This window comes from Rutidosis leptorrhynchoides, chromosome 7 (genome assembly GCF_046630445.1).
Source record: "Rutidosis leptorrhynchoides isolate AG116_Rl617_1_P2 chromosome 7, CSIRO_AGI_Rlap_v1, whole genome shotgun sequence".
NCBI lineage: Eukaryota > Viridiplantae > Streptophyta > Magnoliopsida > Asterales > Asteraceae > Rutidosis > Rutidosis leptorrhynchoides.
Window position 1 is genome coordinate 74,737,828 of NC_092339.1, and position 25,313 is coordinate 74,763,140.

At 34.7% G+C, this 25,313-nt stretch overlaps 2 protein-coding genes across 2 annotated transcripts; one reads left to right on the forward strand and one right to left on the reverse strand.

The window, feature by feature from the left end:
• The first annotated feature begins 13,095 nt into the window (after window positions 1–13,095).
• LOC139858303 (protein DCL homolog, chloroplastic-like) lies at window positions 13,096–17,286 on the forward strand. Its single transcript, XM_071847160.1, has 3 exons — window positions 13,096–13,574; window positions 14,773–14,887; window positions 16,951–17,286. The coding sequence occupies exons 1-3, from the start codon at window positions 13,192–13,194 to the stop codon at window positions 17,125–17,127; spliced, it is 675 nt and encodes a 224-aa protein (XP_071703261.1). The 5' UTR covers window positions 13,096–13,191; the 3' UTR covers window positions 17,128–17,286.
• A 1,920-nt stretch (window positions 17,287–19,206) lies between these two features.
• On the reverse strand, window positions 19,207–20,995 carry LOC139857886 (probable BOI-related E3 ubiquitin-protein ligase 2). Its single transcript, XM_071846736.1, has 4 exons — window positions 20,878–20,995; window positions 20,668–20,762; window positions 20,192–20,517; window positions 19,207–19,939 (listed from the first exon to the last, which is right to left on the reverse strand). Exons 1-4 carry the CDS (start codon window positions 20,946–20,948, stop codon window positions 19,412–19,414), a joined length of 1,020 nt encoding a protein of 339 aa, XP_071702837.1. The 5' UTR covers window positions 20,949–20,995; the 3' UTR covers window positions 19,207–19,411.
• Between the last annotated feature and the right edge of the window lie 4,318 nt (window positions 20,996–25,313).

The window sequence follows — 25,313 nt, forward strand, 5'->3', positions numbered from 1 at the left end:
TCACTATTATACATATAAGATGAAATATAGCACATAATAACTTGCTACACGGCAGCTATAAAGGTAATTCTAATTAATACGCAAGTTGTTCAGCAAAGGCAATAAATACACGTAATTCAAAAGTCCAGAAACAGGTCATGCATTCTGGTTTTACTAAAACGACTTCCCATCCTTGATCTTGTGAAAAGTAACCGTTATGACCATTGGCTAGGCAGCATGTTGTAATGTCGTCAAAAGGACGAGGGTTTCGTAATGCCCAACAGCCTCGTAGCAATCTAAAAACCTTGTTTCTTACCCCAACTACTGAGTTTGTCACTTGTGAGAATGTTTCATTTAATAGTTGTAATCTGATGTTCTTTTTCTCACTTTAGTGAGAAGCGAACATCACTAACCTGTAAGCATAACATGCTTCTTTATGTTGCATGTTAGAAGCTCTTTCTAATTCACGAAATCCTATGTTGGGATATGTTGAGTCAAAATAGGTTCTTAACCCGTAGCGAAAAATTGCATTTGGGTTCCCCACATTTAACGCTTTAAAGAAAACACGGCGTAACTTACGGTCTCCTCAATGTGATATACCTCACCTATCAAAGGAAAGCCTTTTATAAACTAAGGCATTTCTGGAAAGTCTTTCACATGTTTGACAAGTTAATTTCGCCATAACTAATTGTACTGATGAATTCTGACCGACTCTAGACAAGATTTCATCAATCATATCCTCTGGTAGGTCTTCTAAAATATTCGATTGTTTACCCTTAACGTCCATTTTGTGTTTTTATACTGTAAAAATAGACGAGGGTTAGATTCATAAAAGATAATTAACAAACAATACAAGCAATTTTATATTTATCAAAAAAGCACAAGCACACTATATTACATATATTACACAACATGATTACAACTCTTTAATCCGACTCACTCGTTTCTTCTTCTTCGGACTTGGTTCGTTTTGCTAATTTCCTAGGGATATATGATGCTCCTCTAATACGAGCCATCATTTTCCACAATGATTTAGAAAAACCTGGTGGTTTAGAGGTTCCCGGATTATTGTTACATTTTAGAAAATACGGATGTTGCCGATACATATAAAGTTCATCGGGGTTGGAATCAGGTTTCTCTATTTTTATACCTTTTCCCTTATTATTTCTTTTGCTTTATTAAATTGGGTCGAGGTAATTTCTATAACATCATCGGAATCCTCATCGGGATCCGATTCATCGGAAAATTGGTAATCTTCCCAATATTTTTCTTCCTCGGCGGAAACACCATTGACCATTATTGACTTTGGTCCATTGGTTGAGGATTTTCTTTTATTTAACCGATTTACTGTAGGTATCAATATTTCTTTCTCCGGAACCTCTTCTTCTTCCGGTTCTTCCTCTTCCGGTTCCTCCTCTTCCGGTTCCTCCTCTTCCGGTTCCTCCTCTTCTGGTTCCTCTTCTTCCGGTTCCTCTTCTTCCGGTTCCTCTTCGGGAATTTGTGAATCTTCCCAAAGTATATTCGACTCTTCATTATTATTAGGTGAGTCGATGGGATTTGTACTAGAGGTAGACATCTATCACACAATATCAAACATGTTAAAAGATTAATATAACACATAATATTTACATGTTAATAATATATAATTTCCAACAAAAATGTTAAACAATCGTTTTTGAAGAAAAACACGGTCGAAGTCCAGACTCACTAATGTATCCTAACAAACTCGGTAAGACACACTAATGCAAAAATTCAGGTTCTCTAAGACCAACGCTCGGATACCAACTGAAATATCCCGTTCATATTGATTATAAACGTTCCATATTAATTGATTTCGTTGCGAGGTTTTGACCTCTATATGAGACGTTTTTCAAAGACTGCATTCGTTTTTAAAACAAACCATAACCTTTATTTTATCGACAAGGCTAACAAGACACCACTTAGATTATCCAGAAATGATAATCTAACAAATATCACACTTACACACTACCAATACATATTGGTTTACAAATATTAATATGTTGCAACAAAATAAATCTCGAATGCAGTTTTAAACAATATTATACAAGCATGCTGACACCAAATCTTGTCCATATAATAGCATGCAACAGCGGAAGCTCTTAATAATTACCTGAGAATAAGCATGCTTTAAACGTCAACAAAAATATTGGTAAGTTATAGGTTTAACCTATATTTATCAAATCGTAATAATAGACCACACGTTTTCTTATTTCAATATACATCTCATACATATAGATAAAAATCATTCATATGGTGAACACCTGGTAACCGACCTTAACAAGATGCATATAAAATATCCCCTATCATTCCGGGACTCCCTTCGGACATGATGAATTCGAAGTACTAAAGCATCCGGTACTTTGGATGGGGCTCGTTGGGCCCAATAGATCTATCTTTAGAATTCGCGTCAATTAGGGTGTCTGTTCCCTAATTCTTAGATTACTAGACTAAAAAGGGGCATATTCGATTTAATAATCCAGCCATAGAATGTAGTTTCATTTACTTGTGTCTATTTTGTAAAACATTTATAAAACTGCATGTATTCTCATCCCAAAATATTAGATTTTAAAAGTGTGACTATAACTCACTATCACAGATTTTTACTTCGTCGGGAAGTAAGACTTGGCCACTGGTCGATTCACGAACCTATAACAAATATGTACATATATATCAAAGTATGTTCAAAATATAATTACAACATTTTTAATACGTTTTAATGTTTTAAGTTTATTAAGTCAGCTGTCCTCGTTAGTAACCTACAACTAGTTGTCCATAGTTAGATGTACAGAAAATAAATTGATATATATTATCTTGACCCAATCCATGACCCAGTGTATACACGTCTCATGCTAGATCACAACTCAAAGTATATATATTTTTGGAATCAACCTCAATCCTGTATAGCTAACTCCAACATTACTGCATATAGAGTGTCTATGGTTGTTGCAAATAATATATTGTAACACCCGCGTTTTGGGCCTAGATGAAATGACCATTGTACCCTTAGGGTATGGTGTAATTAGTGATTTTAATAATTATATGTTTATAATTATTTGGTTATTTAGTTGAGACCAGTTTGTGACAAGGGTCACAGAACAGGTTCGTTTGTTGAATTTGGGCTTCGTTTGGGTTGCCAAATGATGTACGAAAGATATCAGATAACTGATAAATACCCGTGTGTTGTGATGTATGAGTTTTAAGACTCATAAGTGTTTGGTGGGAGGGTTATTCTTCCATTTTCTAGAAAATTCCCCAAACCCACCCGTTCACTCACCTCTCCATCCTACCAAACCCTAATTTCTAATCTTTGTTCTTGAGCTCAAATCATTTACATTTTCGTGTTCCTTATGATCTACTGATTCTATCAAGGTAAGAATCACAAGTTTTCATGATTTAATCTTCAAGAAAATTGGGTTTTGTGATAGTTTTTACAAAGTGGGTAATTTGGGTCAAAAGAGTTGAATTTGATGTTGGTTGAGTCCAAATCTTGTGGGTTTATGTTTCTTGATGTATAGTGTCTTAGATTTGATCAGTTTTGAGGTAAAAATCGAGCTCTAGAGCAAGAATTGGATGAATTTGGGTGAAACCCGTCACTTTGGCTTCAGCTTCTGCAGATGAACTACCCTCGGTCGATGGTCTCTGACCATCGACCGATGGAGTGAGACGATCGGTCGACGGACTAGACGATCGACCGATGGTGGAAGTCCTTCGACGAACGGTTGAAAATTTAACGATCGACCGATGGTGTAGTCCTCCGGCCGATGGAGTAGTGACGATCGGCCGATAGTCTCTGACGATCGACCGATGGTCTTAGACAGTGAAATTTTTACTAAGTGTTGATTTCTAGCCGTTATGCTGTCCGTTTGTATTTTGAGATTTTGATGTAAATTTCAAAAGTGCACAAGTGTTAAGGAGAAAAATTTTAGCGGACAGATTTTCTGACAAAATTTCTATATTTGTGTTATTTAGTGTTTATGGACATAAACTAACTCGTGTATATGTATTTCTCAGGAGAAAAGGAGACAGAGAAGGTTCAGTGATTAGATAGCTGAACACCTTCTCATTTGCTGGTAATCGGTGAGTGGGATTATCTCCGGGTGTAGTATAGAGTAGCAAGTTGTGCTACTATGTTATACTGTTATAGTCGCTATGCTTAGTAGATATGTTGTAATAATGATCATCGTAGAGTTGCCATGCTAGTCGTAGGAACAGTTGTTCGTAGTGGTAGTTGCTTAACAGTTGTGTGCACAAGTTGTAGTTGCCTGTTGGAACCTATTGTTGTTAGGTTCAGCTCAGAGAGGTCAACCTTGTTGTGGTTGGGTCCAGTTGGCTACTGTTTGTTGAGTATAGTGCTGAATGACGCATCACCTGCGTGTGGATTTACTATACTGGGGATTCAGTAGTAAGGACTTTCGGTAGACGCTAGACTGATCAGCTAGTGGTCGTGTGCTCGTACAAGCCGCCGAGTCTCTAGTTGGAGCATAGTTGCTAGTTGATTGTTGTCAGTTGATAGTTGCTAGTTATTAGTTGTCAGTTGCCTGTTATGGATTGTTGTAGTTGCTGTAGTTGTACAAGTTGGTACTGTATGCTAGATCTGTTAGATGATTCTATTCACTTAGCCTCGTGCTAACCCCCCTCACCTCCTCCCTTGCAGGTTTTCGATCTTAGTGCTGGTAGGGACGGGAGTTGGGTTGACGATATGTTTGACAAGACGAACTCTGATGTCTTAACTTTTATAAATATGTAACTAGTTGTTTAACGTAACACTGGTTGTTTGTAATAAGTAACTAGCTAATGATTTGTGATAATCATGTTCGTAATTAACTAAGGGTATTTATGTGAATCAAGACTTCCGCTGTGATTTAAAAAAAAAAAAAAAAAAAAAGCAGGGTGTTTCAACTTGGTATCAGAGCTGGTTTAACCTGACTGGCAGGTTAATCGTAGAGGGGGTTCTCACAGTGGCGACCTGTGACGAAGCATTGGCTCTTACCCCTTGCGATCCCTTTATGTGTAAAGGGTTGGCCGGCTGTGCGGAGACGCGGGCTGTAAAACCAGGCTTTGAGGTACACTCAGTGGTCACCCTGTGCGCAGGAACGGCACTGAGTGGGATGCGTCCCCAACTTGTGTTTCAACTTGGTATCAGAGCATAGGTTTGGCCGCATGTACATTGTGTTGAATGTCATGTTCCCAAACCTTGTGTTGTGTCAAACATATATGAGGGAACGGGTTAAGTGAATGTAGGGATTACATGTGTTAGATGATAGGTACTAACCTGTTTTCCACTAAGAGTTGTGTGAGATATTGTGGTAGTGCAGATATGGCAGATAATACAGGAAACGCAACTGGTCCGTCAGCCCCCGGAACATTCAGAGCCCCAGATGAAGATGGATATGTGTCAGAAGAGGATCCGCAGGAACAAATTTTAGATTTGCAAAGTAAGTTAAAGGAAGCATGTGATCGAATAAGGGAATTAGAACAATGCCAGGTAACCGTGAATCCAAGTGGTAGTGTACCGAATCAGACGATTAGTGGGTATCCGGTGCAGTCAAATAATTATCAGCAAATTGGAAGTGCTTTCCAACAACAGCAATGGTTACCACCTCAATATCAGTTTCCTCAACAGTTTCAGATGCCACCTCAGTTTAATCAACAGTTCCCAAATCAGATGTGGGGTCCGTATCAGACGCCGATGTTTCAACAACCAAAGAAATGTACCTTCAAACAGTTTCTGAATTGTAATCCACCAGAGTACTCAGGAAGTTTTAACCCAACGGTAACACTTAACTGGTTAAGAGAGATAGAAAAGGTTTTTGAGGCCTGTCAGTGCGAACCAGAATTACAGGTTATTTATGCTAGTCGTATGTTGAAAAATAGGGCAATGGTTTGGTGGGATACGGTTATTTCTAGTATACCAAAAGAGCAAGTGAACATGATTACTTGGGAACAATTTTATAGTAAAGTTTGTGAGCAGTATTGTTCGTCTTATGACCTCAATCGAATTAAGACGGAATTTCTGGCAATGAAAATGACACCTCAGATGACGATAGATGAGGTGATTGAGCAGTATATGGATAAATTAAGGTTTGTGCAACAGTGGGTTCCAGATGAGCAGTCCAGAATTCAGCACTTTGTTAATATAATTTTACCGGAGTACAGAACAATGGTTAGGATGGCGACAATGTTATCGCAAGCGTTTGTTATGGCAAAGATGGTAGAGGATGACGTCAGAGCAGCAAGGAATAGAATAGTAGGTTATGAGATGCCACAACAAGATCAGGTGATGAGTCATTCAGACTCTAGGTCAAAGAAGTCTGTTAAGTTGAAACAGAAGAGTGGGTCAGAACATAGTGGGTCAGCATCAAGTCAGAATTCTTGGTGCTATAGTTGCAGATCATCTCATAGTGGTCCTTGTTCAGATTCAACCAAAAGATGTTTGAGATGTGGTATTGTGGGGCACGAGATTCGAATGTGTTCATTCCAAGAGGATGTATGTTGGAAATGTCATCAAGTGGGGCATAGGTCAGCTCAGTGTCCGTATGTAAGAGGATCAGGTTCTGAGGCGGGGCCAGGAGCGCAGTCGGGATCAGTAGGTGGATCTTCTGGTTCTCCAGTTGGGCAGAAAAGAAAGAATCCACCTACGGCAACAGCAAGAGCTTATCAAATGGTTTTAGATGCAGATGTTGATTATGATGTGAATGCAGGTATGATTCAAAATCCTCGTACTGTTTAGTTGTATATATGTATGATTGTGTATATATACATATATGTGTGTTTTAGATTGATAAATCTTGTTGGTAGTGTAAAATTTATTTTGTTGTGCTATGTTGTTGTATGTTTAGTTGCGACCCTTGTGTGCCTGGTTGGGTAAGGGAGACCTTTAGGTTAATTTTGAGATTGAAAACTGTGACTTTGATAAAGATGTGTTGGGTACCCTGATGTAGTGGACTTTTTGTCGACATGAGATTATATGATAGTAACACTGTTGTAACAGATATGATAGAAAGAGGACTGTGCTGATTGGATAATTCCTTTGCTTAAACAGATGTATGATACTGCTAGTTAAGCGTATTTTTGACATTGATGAACATATGTTGCGATTTCCTATGCTTGTTGGATGTGTAGTAATGTTGGTAGATTATATTTGAGTATTTGATGGACAATGTTTTGAGTAACTATGATTGGACAGATGTTGTGATTGATTAGTTATAAAGTAGTTAAATTAATTACCGATGCTTATTGAGGTGATTGATTGGACATAAGTTAGTGAATGAGACAAGTAGAATTTTTTCGTTACGAGCAACTCAGAATGAAGGTATGATTTAGGATAATATGCTTGTGTCTGGCTAACAGAAGTATATTGTGATAAATCATACGGAATTTCTGGGAAGCTGAAGGAAAATTAGGCGGCCTGTGCTATATTGGATTGTGATGTGACTGGATATGAGATGAATAACCTGTGAAGTTCTGTTGACTTACGAGGCAATTTCGTAGACATAGGTATAGATTTTAGCATGATGACTAATTCTATTGCCTAAGCTTTGGATAATTGGGAAAAGTGGACAGTATAAAGAGTTGAATTGGATGACAGATCGTGAAATTTATGATGCGGAATGGCGAAGAAACACGAATTTGACTCTGATTATTTGACTTGATCGTGTAATTTGTGGGCTTAAGTGGATTAACGGACGTTGATCGATGAAGATTATGATAACTTATTTTGTACCGGGAGTGTATTGACGTCAAGAATCTCATTTTCCTATGCAATTGTGGTGGATATTTTCGGTATTGGGGATAAGATTGATAAAGTTAACCGTGTGTTTTGGCGGTTCGAGTAACAATTTTTGGGTTTGTTGACCATAGTTGACCCGATTCCGAGGACGGAATCTCTTTTAAGGAGGGTAGATTTGTAACACCCGTGTTTTGGGCCTAGATGAAATGACCATTGTACCCTTAGGGTATGGTGTAATTAGTGATTTTAATAATTATATGTTTATAATTATTTGGTTATTTAGTTGAGACCAGTTTGTGACAAGGGTCACAGAACAGGTTCGTTTGTTGAATTTGGGCTTCGTTTGGGTTGCCAAATGATGTACGAAAGATATCAGATAACTGATAAATACCCGTGTGTTGTGATGTATGAGTTTTAAGACTCATAAGTGTTTGGTGGGAGGGTTATTCTTCCATTTTCTAGAAAATTCCCCAAACCCACCCGTTCACTCACCTCTCCATCCTACCAAACCCTAATTTCTAATCTTTGTTCTTGAGCTCAAATCATTTACATTTTCGTGTTCCTTATGATCTACTGATTCTATCAAGGTAAGAATCACAAGTTTTCATGATTTAATCTTCAAGAAAATTGGGTTTTGTGATAGTTTTTACAAAGTGGGTAATTTGGGTCAAAAGAGTTGAATTTGATGTTGGTTGAGTCCAAATCTTGTGGGTTTATGTTTCTTGATGTATAGTGTCTTAGATTTGATCAGTTTTGAGGTAAAAATCGAGCTCTAGAGCAAGAATTGGATGAATTTGGGTGAAACCCGTCACTTTGGCTTCAGCTTCTGCAGATGAACTACCCTCGGTCGATGGTCTCTGACCATCGACCGATGGAGTGAGACGATCGGTCGACGGACTAGACGATCGACCGATGGTGGAAGTCCTTCGACGAACGGTTGAAAATTTAACGATCGACCGATGGTGTAGTCCTCCGGCCGATGGAGTAGTGACGATCGGCCGATAGTCTCTGACGATCGACCGATGGTCTTAGACAGTGAAATTTTTACTAAGTGTTGATTTCTAGCCGTTATGCTGTCCGTTTGTATTTTGAGATTTTGATGTAAATTTCAAAAGTGCACAAGTGTTAAGGAGAAAAATTTTAGCGGACAGATTTTCTGACAAAATTTCTATATTTGTGTTATTTAGTGTTTATGGACATAAACTAACTCGTGTATATGTATTTCTCAGGAGAAAAGGAGACAGAGAAGGTTCAGTGATTAGATAGCTGAACACCTTCTCATTTGCTGGTAATCGGTGAGTGGGATTATCTCCGGGTGTAGTATAGAGTAGCAAGTTGTGCTACTATGTTATACTGTTATAGTCGCTATGCTTAGTAGATATGTTGTAATAATGATCATCGTAGAGTTGCCATGCTAGTCGTAGGAACAGTTGTTCGTAGTGGTAGTTGCTTAACAGTTGTGTGCACAAGTTGTAGTTGCCTGTTGGAACCTATTGTTGTTAGGTTCAGCTCAGAGAGGTCAACCTTGTTGTGGTTGGGTCCAGTTGGCTACTGTTTGTTGAGTATAGTGCTGAATGACGCATCACCTGCGTGTGGATTTACTATACTGGGGATTCAGTAGTAAGGACTTTCGGTAGACGCTAGACTGATCAGCTAGTGGTCGTGTGCTCGTACAAGCCGCCGAGTCTCTAGTTGGAGCATAGTTGCTAGTTGATTGTTGTCAGTTGATAGTTGCTAGTTATTAGTTGTCAGTTGCCTGTTATGGATTGTTGTAGTTGCTGTAGTTGTACAAGTTGGTACTGTATGCTAGATCTGTTAGATGATTCTATTCACTTAGCCTCGTGCTAACCCCCCTCACCTCCTCCCTTGCAGGTTTTCGATCTTAGTGCTGGTAGGGACGGGAGTTGGGTTGACGATATGTTTGACAAGACGAACTCTGATGTCTTAACTTTTATAAATATGTAACTAGTTGTTTAACGTAACACCGGTTGTTTGTAATAAGTAACTAGCTAATGATTTGTGATAATCATGTTCGTAATTAACTAAGGGTATTTATGTGAATCAAGACTTCCGCTGTGATTTAAAAAAAAAAAAAAAAAAAAAAGCAGGGTGTTTCATATATATAGATGGGTCGATATGATATGTCAAAACATTTGCATACGTGTCTATGGTATCCCAAGATTACATAATATATTAGAATATATGTATTATACAATATAAGTTAGCTATGATATGATTAATATAGATTTGTTACCAATTTTCACGTAGCTACAACAAGTAAAAATATCCAATCTTGTTTTACCCATAACTTCTTCGTTTTAAATCCGTTTTGAGTGATTCAAGTTGCTATGGTTTCATATTGAACTTAAGTTTATGAATTTAAATAGAAAAAGTATAAGTTTATAGTCGAAAATATAGGTAACAAGTTATTTTTGTAAAGGTAGTCATTTCAGTCGAAAGAACGACGTCTAGATGACCATTTTGGAAAACATACTTTCACTTTGAGTTTAACCATGATTTTTGGATATAGTTTCATGTTCATAAGAAAAATCATTTTCTCAGAAGAACAACTTTTAAATCAAAGTTTATCATAGTTTTTAATTAACTAATCCAAAACAGCCTGCGGTGTTACTACGACGGCGTATATCCGGTTTTACGGTGTTTTTCGTGTTTTCAGGTTTTAAATCATTAAGTTAGCATATCATATAGATATATAACATGTGTCTAGTTTATTTTAAAAGTCAAGTTAGAAGGATTAACTTTTGTTTGCGAACAAGTTTAGAATTAACTAAACTATGTTCTAGTGATTACAAGTTTAAACCTTCGAATAAGGTAGTTTTATATATATGAAACGAATGATGTTATGAACATCATTACTACCTTAGGTTTTGTGGATAAACCTACTGGAAATGAAAAAAATAGATCTAGCTTCAAAGGATCCTTGGATGGCTTGAAAGTTCTTGAAGCAGAATCATGACACGAAAACAAGTTCAAGTAAGATTTTCACTCGAAATAAGATTGTTATAGTTATAGAAATTGAATCAAAGTTTGAATATGAGTATTACCTTGTATTAGAAAGATATCTTACTGTAAATAAGAAAGATTTCTTGAGGTTGGATGATCACTTTACAAGATTGGAAGTAAGCTAGCAAACTTGAAAGTATTCTTGATTTTATGAAACTAGAACTTATAGAATTTATGAAGAACAATTAGAACTTGAAGATAGAACTTGAGAGAGATCAATTAGATGGAGAAAATTGAAGAATGAAAGTGTTTGTAGGTGTTTTTGGTCGTTGGTATATGGATTAGATATAAAGGATGTGTAATTTTGTTTACTTGTAAATAAGTCATGAATGATTACTAATATTTTTGTAATTTTATGAGATATTTCATGCTAGTTGCCAAATGATGGTTCCCACATGTGTTAGGTGACTCACAAGGGATGCTAAGAGCTAATCATTGGAGTGTATATACCAATAGTAAATACATTTAGAAGATGGGTATTGTACGAGTACGAATACGAGTGCATACGAGTAGAATTGTTGATGAAAATGAATGAGGATGTAATTGTAAACATTTTTGTTAAGTAGAAGTACTTTGATAAGTGTCTTGAAGTCTTTCAAAAGTGTATGAATACATATTAAAACACTACATGTATATACATTTTAACTGAGTCGTTAAGTCATCGTTAGTCGTTACATGTAAGTGTTGTTTTGAAACCTTTAGGTTAACGATCTTGTTAAATGTTATTAACCCATTGTTTATTATATCTAAAGAGATGTTAAATTATTACATTATCATGATATTATGATGTATTAATATATCTTAATATGATATATATACAATTAAATGTCGTTACAACGATAATCGTTACATATATGCCTCGTTTCGAAATTCTTAATTTGTAGTCTTGTTTTTACATATGTAGTTCATTGTTAATATACTTAATGATATGTTTACTTATCATAATACCATGTTAACTATATATATATATATATATCCATATATGTGACATCATATAGTTTTTACAAGTTTTAACGTTCGTGAATCACCGGTCAACTTGGGTGGTCAATTGTCTATATGAAACATATTTCAATTAATCAAGTCTTAACAAGTTTGATTGCTTAACATGTTGGAAACATTTAATCATGTAAATAACAATTTCATTTAATATATATAAACATAGAAAAGTTCGGGTCACTACAAACTTCTTTTCCCGAACGATTGTCAAAATAATAAGAGAGAACATTAAACGGCTCGTTTTTATTAAATTACAAAATTTTATATTTAAGAAAATTATTAGTTAAAAAAATGCATCTTAACGTATGCCAATTTTTTTTCCTTTCATGGGTCCGGGGCTATTCATAATTTGTGCATCTACAAGCATTGATCAACTAGAATTATCAAAGGGTATTTTTTAGAGGGGGTGTGGGGTGTTTCGATAGCCAGAGGGTATTTTGGGGGGTCTCGCGTTGTGAGATGTGGATAGATTGTGGTTGTATGTTAATGGTTGTTTAAGATTTAGGTCGCATAGTCGATCACTTTGGTTGGTTTGTACGGTTGTAAGGTGTGATAAGTTGTTAGCTACGGTCAACTGGTTGCTATACTTTTGTTAGTTGTTGTATTGTTCATTACAACGATGTGTAGGTTCAAATAGTTCATTCGATATATACCATTTGTAACTTCACGAGATCATCGGATATTTACACACACACACACACATGTAACTTCACGAGAACTTAAAAATTGAATTCGAAAAAAAACCGAAGCTAAATCAAGAAAAACCGATAAAAATATGTTCTACCGCAAAAAAATCCATTTAAAAAAAAATCAAACCGATCCCGAAAAGTAAAATCGGAACCAAAACTGGTTCCCCAAACCAGTTTTTATAGAACCGTAATTTAAAAATGAAACGGGTAGTTGATTTATGTGCAGCTCTACTTGTGCTATCCGCTTAATAATGTCTTGTTGTTTAGTTAGGTTGATTCCAAAGCGGCGTCAATTTTCCTCCATCATCTCATTTGACAACATCTTGGACGTTGTTGACGGCCCTAACGCGGCGTCAAAATTTGACGCCCCGGACGTCAGTTAGAAATTTGACAGATCATTAAAGTGGTGACAAATTTTTTTTTAGCCAATCAAATTTTATATATTATTAGTTAATAAATTTTATACCTAAATATCATTAAAATTTTCCCACATCATATAACTCAAATTTAACACTCTCTTTAAACAACTTCACTATTTAACCATGTCACATCATAAAAGCAAAATTCACTGCTTAAACAACTTCAGTCTTAGTTGTTGTTTATATTAGTTAAAAAGCAAAATTGATAACTAACCCGTGTTGGTTAGACTCTTTAGTCTTCTAGCAAGCCCTCGAAGTTAAATTGGTAACAAATTAGGGTTTATATACTTCATATACACACTGACCAAACAGAAAACCGCAAACCCCTTACGTAATGAAATCGATATCATCGTCATCATCATCATCATTATCTACTCACATTCACATCAATAACAAAAGCCCTTTTGTATCTCTCCAATTCCAATTATTATCATCAGCAAACTCTGCTTCAGTACTTACATTTCCTTATCGTAATAGTACAACTACGTTTGCTGCCCTAAAAACCGCCAATTCCGGTGGCGGAAACCGTCAGCCGGCCGGTGCTGCAGCTGCTTCTTACTCCGCCGCTGATTTATTAAGGAAACCAATGGTGGAAGTGAAGAAAAATGAAGGGGGAATTATAAAAGGGGAAGATAGCTGGGTGGACTGGGAAGATCAGATTTTAGAAGATACTGTTCCGTTAGTTGGTTTTGTAAGAATGATTCTTCATTCCAGCAAGTATGGTTTTTAATTTTAATTTTGTATTTTAATTTTTGCTTGATACAGTATTATAATTAGCTTATTTTCTAAGCTTATGCATTCATTATAATTTTGAATTTGAACAGTTGATAAGCTCATTTCTAAAGTTTAATGAGCTACCAACTGTGAGCTTATGGGCTAGTTAGCTGTTAAAATTAAGGGGAAGGTTTAATGAGAACCAAATAAAATATGTGAATTTGTGAGAACTACTAGATGGCGTGTTTGTTCAAATGTGATTAGCTTCATACGTAAGTGAACATTGATGTATGTTAGATTTGTTAGGGAAAAAAGAAACTGAAGACTTAAACAAATTCGTTCTAAAAGGCTAAAACACATTTTAACCGATCTGTTCACATGATCGTTTAAATGTGGATGAGCAAATATATCTTTGTATTTATTCACAAGTGATAGATTTCATTCATAAGTTAGCATTGATAAACCTCGAGGTGTGTATTGGTATGACCCGAGTTCTCATAAGGGAGGTCATGAGCTGCAAAATATTAGCCTTAGAGGTTACCCACCCATTTCATGGGCCTAGGAGGTTGCGAACATCTTGCGTACAAGCCTCACCCGAGGGGGGTTTTACCACACGCGATGCCCGCATGGATTTTCCGTGGGGTTTCCTCAGGTCGGTAGGAGTGCAATGTTCATCCCAAGAAATGATCGGGTGGGTGTGTTTCGACATCGCGTTCGGACCCCGTCAGTGACTCCTAACTGCCATTCAAAATAATAAGTTAGCATTGATACATGTTCAATTGATAAAAAAAAAAAAAACGTTCAAAAGTCTAAACTTACTTTTGAACTTTTTTTTTTTTAAAAAAAATTATTGTCAATGGAACATGTATCAATGCTAACTTATGAATCACATGTGAATAAATACGTTATCCAGTGGTTCTCACAAACCAATTACAGTTATATAGTGAAAGTAAGGGTGATACAACAACAAGAACAACAATATCCAATCCCACAAAAGTGAGGTATGAGGGAGTTAAGATGTAGACAGTTGTTCCTCTACCAGTCTTTTTGCCACCAGCAAGTAGAGAAAATCATTTCGCCACCAGTAAGGGTGATAATTATCTGAATGATAACGCACATATCTATATCTATTTAGTGTATGTGAGCTACATTCTTAATGGCAACTTTTTTTATTCATTCAAAAGCTTTGTTGTTAATGCAGATACGAAAGTGGTGAGAGATTAAGTTCTGAGCATGAGAGCATGATTCTACAGAGGCTATTGGCATATCATCCCGAGAGTGAGAAGAAAATTGGATGTGGAATTGATTATATCATGGTTAGTCCTCTTTCCGCCCTCACAAAACACACATGTTTATTCATCAACTTTATTGCCCAAATAATTCTACACGATTACGCGAATATATATATTCATGAAATCCCTACTTTATCTATGTTTTGGTGTACCATTTCAAGATGATTGTTGTCTAAACTGCTACTATGATTCTATAACAAATCTTCGTCTTCTAATATGAAATTTGAAGTTTCCGTAAGTATGTAATATGTTAATGCCTAATGGACATACATGCCCTAGATTGTATCTACATTATGTCATTATAATATACCATGGAATTTTAAGTTGCCATAACTATCTAATACGTTAATGCCTAATGGACATACATGCCCTAGATTTTATCATTTGATGTCTACATTAACTTTTTTTTTTTTTTTTTTTTTTAAGAAATTTTATTGATACAAAACAAAATACACGGGGCAGGGAGTATCCATAACCCCAACAGCAAACGACAAATACAAACAAAATCATTTTATGTCTACATTATGGTATACCAGGTTTATACCTAATTTCTTTTTAAAGAAATAGGTTTATAGCTAATTACTGGGATTCCAGATTTATGTCTACATGTTAGGGTGCGTTTGGTTGGTGGGATTTTATAGGATTTCATGGGATTTGCATTTGAAATCCTATGAAATGATATGTTTGGTTGAAGGATTTGGAGATGGGATTTGTAATTTAAATCCAATGAATGAGGGATTTTAAAATACTTGGGTGAGTGAAGGGATTTCAAATCCCACTTAACTTTAACATAAAAAAAAGTAACTCCCATCTAAAAAAGCATTCCTGCACCTTTTTTGTGTTCCCCCAAATTCATACGGAGTATTCGTTTCCATCTCTATTAATTTGTCTTTTTGGCTTCTATCTAAATTAACACCACCAAATATGCCGATTTCAGTCACCACCAAATTAACACCACCGCCTAATTTCTCTTTGGCTTCAATCGTACGATGAATAGATATGAAAAATTGACTAATTCTTCTACGAGGTAACAAATCTGAAACGACGGGTTTCGATTGAAACTATTGAATTAGATATTAGAATCGACGGTAACAGCTCTGCATATTGAAACTATTGAATCGACGGTAACAGTTCTTATCTTTTCTATTGAAACTCTTGAATCGATGGTAACAGATCTCTGATAGTTTTATTTGTTACTGTATTAGAATTAGATATTAGAAATTAGTAATTGGTGCTAAGCAGGTGTGTTAATTCATAGGTTTTAGAAGTAGCAGGTGCTTTTTCAAAAGCAAAAAAAGATAGCAGGTGCTTTTTAATTCATAAGATTAGATATTAGAAATTAAAAAAGTGAACCAAACACATGATGGTATTTGAAATCTCAGAATTTGAAATCCCATGAGATTTGAAATCCCATAGGATTTCAAATCCTGGGATTTCAAATCCCCGAACCAAACGCCACCTTACAGATAAACTGGGATTCCAAAAGCTAGTAATAACGTTGAACAAATCTGCTTTGTCCACTAATGGAAACTTCTTTGTTAAAAAGAAGTCATTTTTAAAAATTTTAAACTTTAAAATTAATGAAGCAAGCGAATTACTGGTGCACATATAAGCCTTGTGATGTCACCCAGGGAAAAATGTGAGTTTCTTTCTGTCTATGTACCAAGCTCGATAAAAGTGGCTAAATGGGTTGGGGGCGGTATGGGTAACAGATCAAGATTTGTTTCAGATCATAACAAGTTATTTTTATTGTGAATCAATATTTTGTCGGATGGGTTGGGTTGAACTGTAACTTTATCTGTTATCTTTTTTCATTGTTGCTCATATAACATAAGTAATTAAGTTGTTTAAGTTGATGCCACAAAATATTTTTTTGATAAAGCGATTTGATTAGTTTTAAGAACCTGAATACACATATATTAACTTAAAACATTTGCCCTGTTGGAGATTAAAAACAAAAAACATAAATCAACCCATTTAAAAAGTTAATGGGTAATAAGTGCCACCTCTCAGACGTGGGTTTGCAGAATGTTCAATGTGGGTTTGCAGAATGCTGAACATTTATTGTTTCTGGTTGATACCAACAGGTTGGGCACCATCCAGATTTTGAAAGCTCGAGATGTCTGTTCATCGTTCGTAAGAATGGAGAAATGGTCGACTTTTCATATTGGAAATGCATAAAGGGATTAATCAGGAAAAAGTATCCTTTATATGCAGACAGTTTTATCCTTCAGCATTTTAAACGCCGAAAGGAAAAATACTGAAGGTAAAATGTTTCAAATTGTACCTACCCTGTAAAAGTCTTCTCTCTATATCATTTATTTCCCTGTAAACTTTTAATTATTGAGTTCAATTGTTATGCTGGTTCACACCAGGATTACTGGCGGTGACAGTTCAGAATAATAGATGCAGGAATTTCATCTTTTTTTCTTTTTTCTTTTCCTTTTTGTTTATTGTCACTTTGTCAGCCATATTATTACATCAAACAAGTTGCATTTTATGTTCGGCCTCCATAGTGTCAATATTAATATCATATCTCTGCGCTTTCGATCAGACTCTCGACTGTTGTAAACATATCGGAGTGTTCCTGTATTTATTTTCGATGCACCACTTGTAAGGAACTTTGCTTTGGGATTGAAATAAAGTAGGATATTAGTAAAAAGAAAATTTAGGATGAACAGAAAAAAGGATTGACATGAAAAAGATTGTTAAGAATAGTTATTATTGACTTGTAAAATAGTGTATAATTGTTTCTTTAACGAGCATCCAGCAGCTCACGGGGAAAGAAAGAAAAGAGCGAGGAAAGGAAGAGGAGCGACAAAGTTATATATATACTCCTATGCGGAGTATTTTTATGTATAGTTTTTTCTTTGAATGGTAGTTAGGAGTCACTTATGGTGGCTCGAACGTGATGTCGGAACCCGCCCACCCGATCATTTTCTTGGACGAACCATTTAGCACATCTCAGAAGCAAAACTCCTATGACATCACGTGTGGTAAAATCCCCTCGGGTGAAGTTATGAGCAGGTAACCACAAATGAAAGATTTTTTGTAGCTCATGAGAGTTGAACTTGGAAGTTAGGTCAGTATCAATACGCCACACTTGTGTAGGAGTAGGAAATTTCTAAAGCATTTATAATGAACATTATTTTTCATAAATCATAATCAATAATATTAACGTACTTTAATTTTCTAGAGCATTTAAGGAACTTTTTTCATTTTCATAAATAATTGAGATCATAAATAATACAGAATATATAATTGGAAATTAATGAGTATAATTAATATTTTCCTTTTCAATTTTTTTTTTTTATATAATATAGATAACCGATTTGAAGATTAACAAGATACAATACCCTAACATATACAATATATGCGAGTATAAAATTTATGCGTCCATTTCTTTCTTATTAATAATGTTCAATTCTCTTTCTTTTTTGATACGATGATTGAAAAACGTTTAAGGTTTAGTTTCTACTTTTTACCACACCTATTTGTTGCTCAAGTCAATTTAGATTAATCTTTCAGTCTTTTGCTAACAGAACAGTGTGAGAAGGGGTTAATTTTGTACCAAAAATTCCATTGAATCTTTCTGCACATGTGGATTAGGTTATGTTATATTTGATCAACTTAAGGTCTTTTTAGACTAATTTTCATGTTTGACGAGAATTAATGCTACGGATACAAAGATAATGCTTTGAACTAAAGCAATATGAAAATGCAACGACAAGCTACAACTAACGCCTAACCTAAGCAAGGTATATCCGTATTATCAACTTTTCTTGGTTTATAACAGCTTAATGCTTTTTAATTTGAATAATATTTACTAAATTTGGAACATTTTATATCATTTTTCCCTATGAAATTCATGGCGGTAAATTGTTTTAGGTTTTCGACATGAATCAAGATTTTCCTATAACATTTCGTTTTTATATCACCGTAAATTTTTTCACATAAAGACGGAATTTATCTTTTGCAACGATATATTTTGCATCATGAACACAATTAATGACCATTTAAAAAAATAAAATAAACGAAAACTAATATAGAAACAAGGTCGTTTTCCAAAAGAAAACGCCTCAAGAATACAAATAAACGGGGAGAACACATAAGCTCGCGAGTCGCATCCAGAACGCACCAACTAAACGAAATTTAACTATAAACGAATCTCCCCTAATAGCCCGATAAACGTTAATGACCAAATAGTTTATTAAATTAGTAAAATACTTGATACTTCCTAACTAAAAATTGCATGCAAATTCAAAGACAACTATCCTCTTATAAAAATCCTTTTATATCAGATCAATTTTGGACGGCCCATTTCATAACAATAACCTTAACCAACATTGCATTAGCACTTGGGTTTAAAATGTTACAACACATCGATTACAAGTTTTAGTTCAAACAACTAACCAGATTCTAAACAAAAGCTGTAAGTGAAAAACATGCAACAAGAAGTTAAGCATACAACGACAATGGAATTAGAACTAGTTAAACAACAATAGTACATAAATCTAACACAGGTGCTACGTACGAATAACCCATTCATTACATGTAAACCTCCATACCTATATACTTTGACGACTGACACAAAGGACACATACTCAACTTACTTTCACATTCTTTACATAAACAAAGATGCTTACACGGTAACAAAAGCATGCAAACTTCATTAACTCTGCATACCTTACACGTCATCATCTCCTTCATTCCGTTATTACTTTTGCAGAGCAGATGAAAATCAATCGCACGACCATTACAGCAAGACGCAGTATCATCAACCTCACTATCACCAGTTCCTTCTTTACCATCTTTACCCTGTGCGTACACTTGTTGAAGATTGAATTTCAGGGTATTGATCATATTCTCATTGTATATGGCCCGCTGCTGCCAAGTGCCAGCCTCCATAGCTATCTGTTCAACTTGTAACTCAAGTTCTGTATTTTTCTTGTTGATATTTTCCACCATGGCTTCTTTTTCACGCAGTTTTTGAATGAATTTATCTTCGACGTGCGAGATTATCTGAAGCTGATTTGCCTGTACCTTCTCGAGAACTGTTTGCCTGAGTCTATCAGCCTTATAACAGCAAAGAGAGAATAAAAAGGCATATTAGAAGTTTTAACCAACCTTGTCATGACTCATGACTGATTGAACTAGTGCTAAATGTAGCAACTTCGACCCATTTACTTATAGATTGGTCCATTTAGGTCATGGTTTATCATAATGTGTCAAAATGGGTCATGAACAAGAAATCCTATAGGGAAAATACTAAGGCTATAGACACTGAAAGTAAAATTAATATTGAACAAATAGATATGAATTTTTGACCTGAATTTTCATAAACCTATCAATCTCAGCATCCTGTCTCCTCAACTCGCGTTCGATTTCATCTCCCATTACCCCAGCAACAAAGCAAGACTCGCCAGATGAAGCCAACCTGCCATTATCAAGAGACAACCCTAATCCTGTCGAAACCGATCTCGGCTGCAAGAAATCGATAGATGATATCTGCGAATTTGCAATATTAGTATTATTGTTCTCCAAAAACTCTTGCTCTTTCGGCCTCTTCCTTCTTGACTCCATATCATAATTCCTCTGTAAATCGAAACCCCCATCGCTTAAATCCGTACCCGGTGCAAACCCTACCACATGAGCTACACCAAAAACAAAATTCGAAAACTTAGCTTCTAATCACATGAAATCCTCAACTTAATCTAATAATTGAACATATAGTTGCATCAAATTAAGCTTCAATTGACGGAAAATTAAACATATGAAGGTGAAGTAAGAAAATTAGGGTTTACATTGGGGAATGTACGGAGGATGTTGATGAGCCTGATCAGTGTTTATATAATTGATCGGAGCTGAAATTTGACCTTCCATGTTGCTGAATATATCTCTGTACATACAAATTGAGGATTAATTAGAAGATTAAGAAAGAAATTGTAATTTTAGGGTTTAATAAAAAGGGACTTTTACATATATGTATGTACATATCGATATATAGATATTACCTGAAGGGTTTTGATTGTTGTTGTTGTTGTTGAAGGTAATTGTGAAACTGGTGATGATCAGACATAGCCATGTTTTGCGATTGATTTGTTAAAAAGCGAATTAAAATTGAAATGAAGAGAGAAGGAGGTGAAAGGAAAGATTCCAATTGTGTTTTGCTATTTGGCCCTCTTTTTACTATTTATATTTTACAATTTTTTCCAAAATGATATATATATATATATATATATATATATATATATATATATATATATATATATATATATACCAGGTTTTTGAGCCGGTGCGTTACACGAGTGAGTAAAAAACGTGCAAAAAATGTAATTTGCAGTTCATCATCATCATCATCATCATCATCATCATCATCATCATCATCATCATGCAAGTACTTAGATTTGTTGTGTAACTTAAATCTTGTAGGAATAAGCAAAAAAATTTAATAGAGACAAAATTGAAACCAAGGTTGCAAAAGACGCGAGACGGGGTCGAGACGGTAGGGTCCTAAAAGGGTCGAGACGGTCGAGACGGGGTCAAGACGGAGGTCTAGACGGATGTTGACTAACGTTGACTTTTAAATTAAAATGTTATATATTTATATATATATATATATATATATATATATATATATATATATATATATATATATATATATATATATATATATATATATATATATATTGTACATTACATTATTCCAAACATAAGCATTTCACACATGTTTAAATACTTCAACATTTCAAACATAAAAAAAGAAACTTTTGTTATATTTCAGTAGGCTTATAACTACCTTTAGTGGTCTGGTTCAATATATTCAAATTGAAAGAACCAATAAAAGAGAGATGTGTTGTAGAAGATATAGGAGAGAAAGAGGTTGAAGAGGTGTGATGTATTTAATGTATATGTGTGTTTTTGTAACTTACATTATGCACATATATATAGTACAAATTTTACTATCTATATTTGACTAATTACCATCCATATTTAACTACTAAATTTACAACACTCCCCCTTGGATGGTAATTTTTTTAAAGAGCAATTAATACTGCCTCGTTAAAAACCTTGCTAAAGAAAACCCAGTGGGATAAAACTTTAGCTAAGGGAAAAAGAGTGCAGCATAGAGTTGACTCCCCCTCAAATAGACAACGCTGAGTCGTCACATCTTTTGAACTTGCCTCATGCCAATATTGTGAACGTATGTTTTGAAAACAGCGATTGACAGTGCTTTGGTATAAAGATCAGCAGAGTTGTTGATTGAACGTATCTCATTTTAATCTGGTTGTCTTTTACGAGATCTTGAGTATATGAGAAGAATCTGAGGTTTTCATCTGAAACTGTATCATCTAAATCTTTTATGTACAAGTTTGACCCATGTGATTTGTCTACAGTCTCCTTCATGGTTTGCTCAAACTGTTGTTTCAATTCCTATTCCCTTTCAGCCTTTTTCTGAGCCTTACCAATATACCATTCTTTTCCATCAAACTTATGACCGTTAAGACCGTTTATAGCTTTAGCGCCTCGTCAGCATTTATGTTTTGTTCTGTCATTTTTGATACTCTTCTTTCATTTGTACTATGTAAGTTGTATTATCTTCATAGATAGTTGTTGGGCTTTTATAGCGTTCTAGTCACAAGAATCAATAATGATTTGTATCATTGATCTTAACTAAAATCATTCCCGAGTAGCTTCATGTAACGCAATCACTTCGGCATGATTTGATGATGTTGCAACAAGTGTTTGTTTTGAGAACGTCATGATATTGCGGTGCCTCCATTTAGGAATACATATCCAGTTTGAGATTTAGCTTTATGTAGATCAGATAAATAATCTGCATCTGTATAACCAAACAAATCTTGTTTCGAGTTGTTAGAATAAAATAATTATAAATCAGTAGTTCCCGGAAGGTATCAAACTATTTGTTTGATCTCATTCCAATGTCTTTTGGTAGGGGGCTGAGCTGAACCTTGTCAATAAATTAACTGCAAAAGAAATGTCAGATCTTGTATAATTTGTAAGATACATAAGAGCCCCAATTGCACTAAAATATGGAACTTCTGAACCAAGAAGATCTTCATGATCTTCTAGAGGATGAAATGGATTAGTATCAATATTAAGATCTAACAACCATATGAGTACTTAATGGTTTTTGTCTTGTCCATATTAAAATATTTTAAAATCTTTTCGGTATAAGTTGTTTGATGTATAAGTAAGTTATTAGTTATATGCTCAATATGTAAATCAACGTAATACTTGATTTTTTTTTTATTTTAAAATCTTTCTTTAGAAGTTGAATGGCTTCATAGATTTCTTTATTTAAGATAATTGATATAAACAGCTATGATCACATATCCGAACATTGTTTTTATAAAACACACGTGCAAATAAGTTTATATGTATACCCTTTTCTTATCAAGTAATAATTTAATCGATTATACCACATACGTCCCGATTATATAAACCCATTTAGAAATCTTTGTGATTTTATGGAATATATTCCCTTGGGTTTTGCATTAGATGCTTATGATACCTTAACCCTTCAGGTATATTCATATATATATCACTATTAAGTGATCCATACAGATAAGTAGTAACAACATCCATGAGATGCATTTAAATAACTACCAGGTTGATTAAGTATCTAATAAGTAATTGTATTCATTATAGGAGGATAAGTTTTTCTCCTAATTCATTTCTGGTCTTTGTGGAAAATCTTGAGTTACAAGTCTAGTTTTGCCTTGTAACTTCATTTGCACATTTCTTTTCGGATAAAAATTCATTTGTATCCCATTGTTTCACATCTTTAAAAGTGATAACAATTGATCCAAAAACTTTTCTTTTATTGAGCGATTCTAATTCAGCTCGTATTGCTCCTTTCCGTTGAGTTCAATCACGTCTATTTTGATATTCAATGACAGATTTTGGTTCCAGATCATTATATGAAAATATCTCATCAAGATTTTTTATTTCATTTCAGTTTCATAATATTGCATAATTTATTGCAATTTATGTATTTACATTTATCAATATCCTCTGCAGAAGGAGTATTGATTTGTGGTTCTTCTTGAACACTTTCTTTTACCTCATTATCAGCTGATTTTCCTTTTCGAGGATTTTTATCTTTGGAACCAATTGATCTCCCACGTTTCTGCCGTAGCAAAGACTCATGAGTGACATTATTGCCAGCTTTTGTAATTTCAATTCTAGGTGAAGCATTTACTGCTGGTATATATGATTTAGTCACTTATTTTTTGTATCTTTAAATGCATAAAGTAATTAATTTGCAAGTTCTTGCATATGCATTATATTTGAACTTTCTTTTCGCATTCTTTTGTGCGATGATCAATATTCCTTAATTGATGTTCACACCATGAAACATCATTTTATTTATATTTCATTTCTCCCCCTAATATAGGGAACAATGTTTCATTAAAGTGACAATCGACAAAACTTGCTGTAAAAACACCACCCGTCATGGGTTCAATATATCTTATGATTGAAGATGTTTCATATCTAACATATATTTCAATCCTTCTTTGAGGAACCATTTGTTGTGGTTGTTCAATTAAAAATACACTGCACAACCAAATGTTCTAAGATGGAAAATATTTGGTCTCCACCAAAATTAAGTTGGTAATGGAGAATATTTATAACTTGCACTTGATTTAATGCGAGTTAATGTCACATCATGTAAATTTACATGTCCCCATATAAATATTGAGAGTTTTGTACTCATTTCTAATTGTCTAGTTATTAGCTGTAAGCGTTTATCTATTGATTCAGCTAAACCAATTTTGTGTATGCACATGAGCAACTGGATGTTCAACAACAATCCTTGTAGACATATAATAATCATTAAAAGCTTGAGATGTTAACTCACCAGCATTATCAAGTCTCATCCTTTTAATGGTGTAATCAGAATAATGTGTTCTTAATTTAATAATTTGTGCAAGAAACTTTGCAAATGCCATATTACGGCTTGATAACACACAAACATGAGATCATGCGTTAGATGCGTCTATTAGAAAAATGGTCCACATGATGGATGAATTGGTCCATATATATACCCTTGAATTCTTTCAAGAAACATTGGTGATTATTTCTCAATGTGCTTTTCATTAATCGCCATATGTGCTTTTCATTAATCACCATATGTGTTTTTCGTTAATCACCATATGTGTTTTTCATCATATATCATTTTCACCATATGCGCTTTTAATCATATGTGCTGCGCTTTTCGTCATATGCACTTTTCATTATATGCACTTTTCATTATATGCGCTTTTAATTATATGCGCTGCGCTTTTCATCATATGCGCTTTTTATCATATGCGCTTTTAATCATATGCGCTGCGCTTTTCATCATATGCGCTTTTTATCATATGCGCTTTTAATCCTATGCGCTTTTCGGTGCTACATAGATATTTCTCATTTTCGATTATCA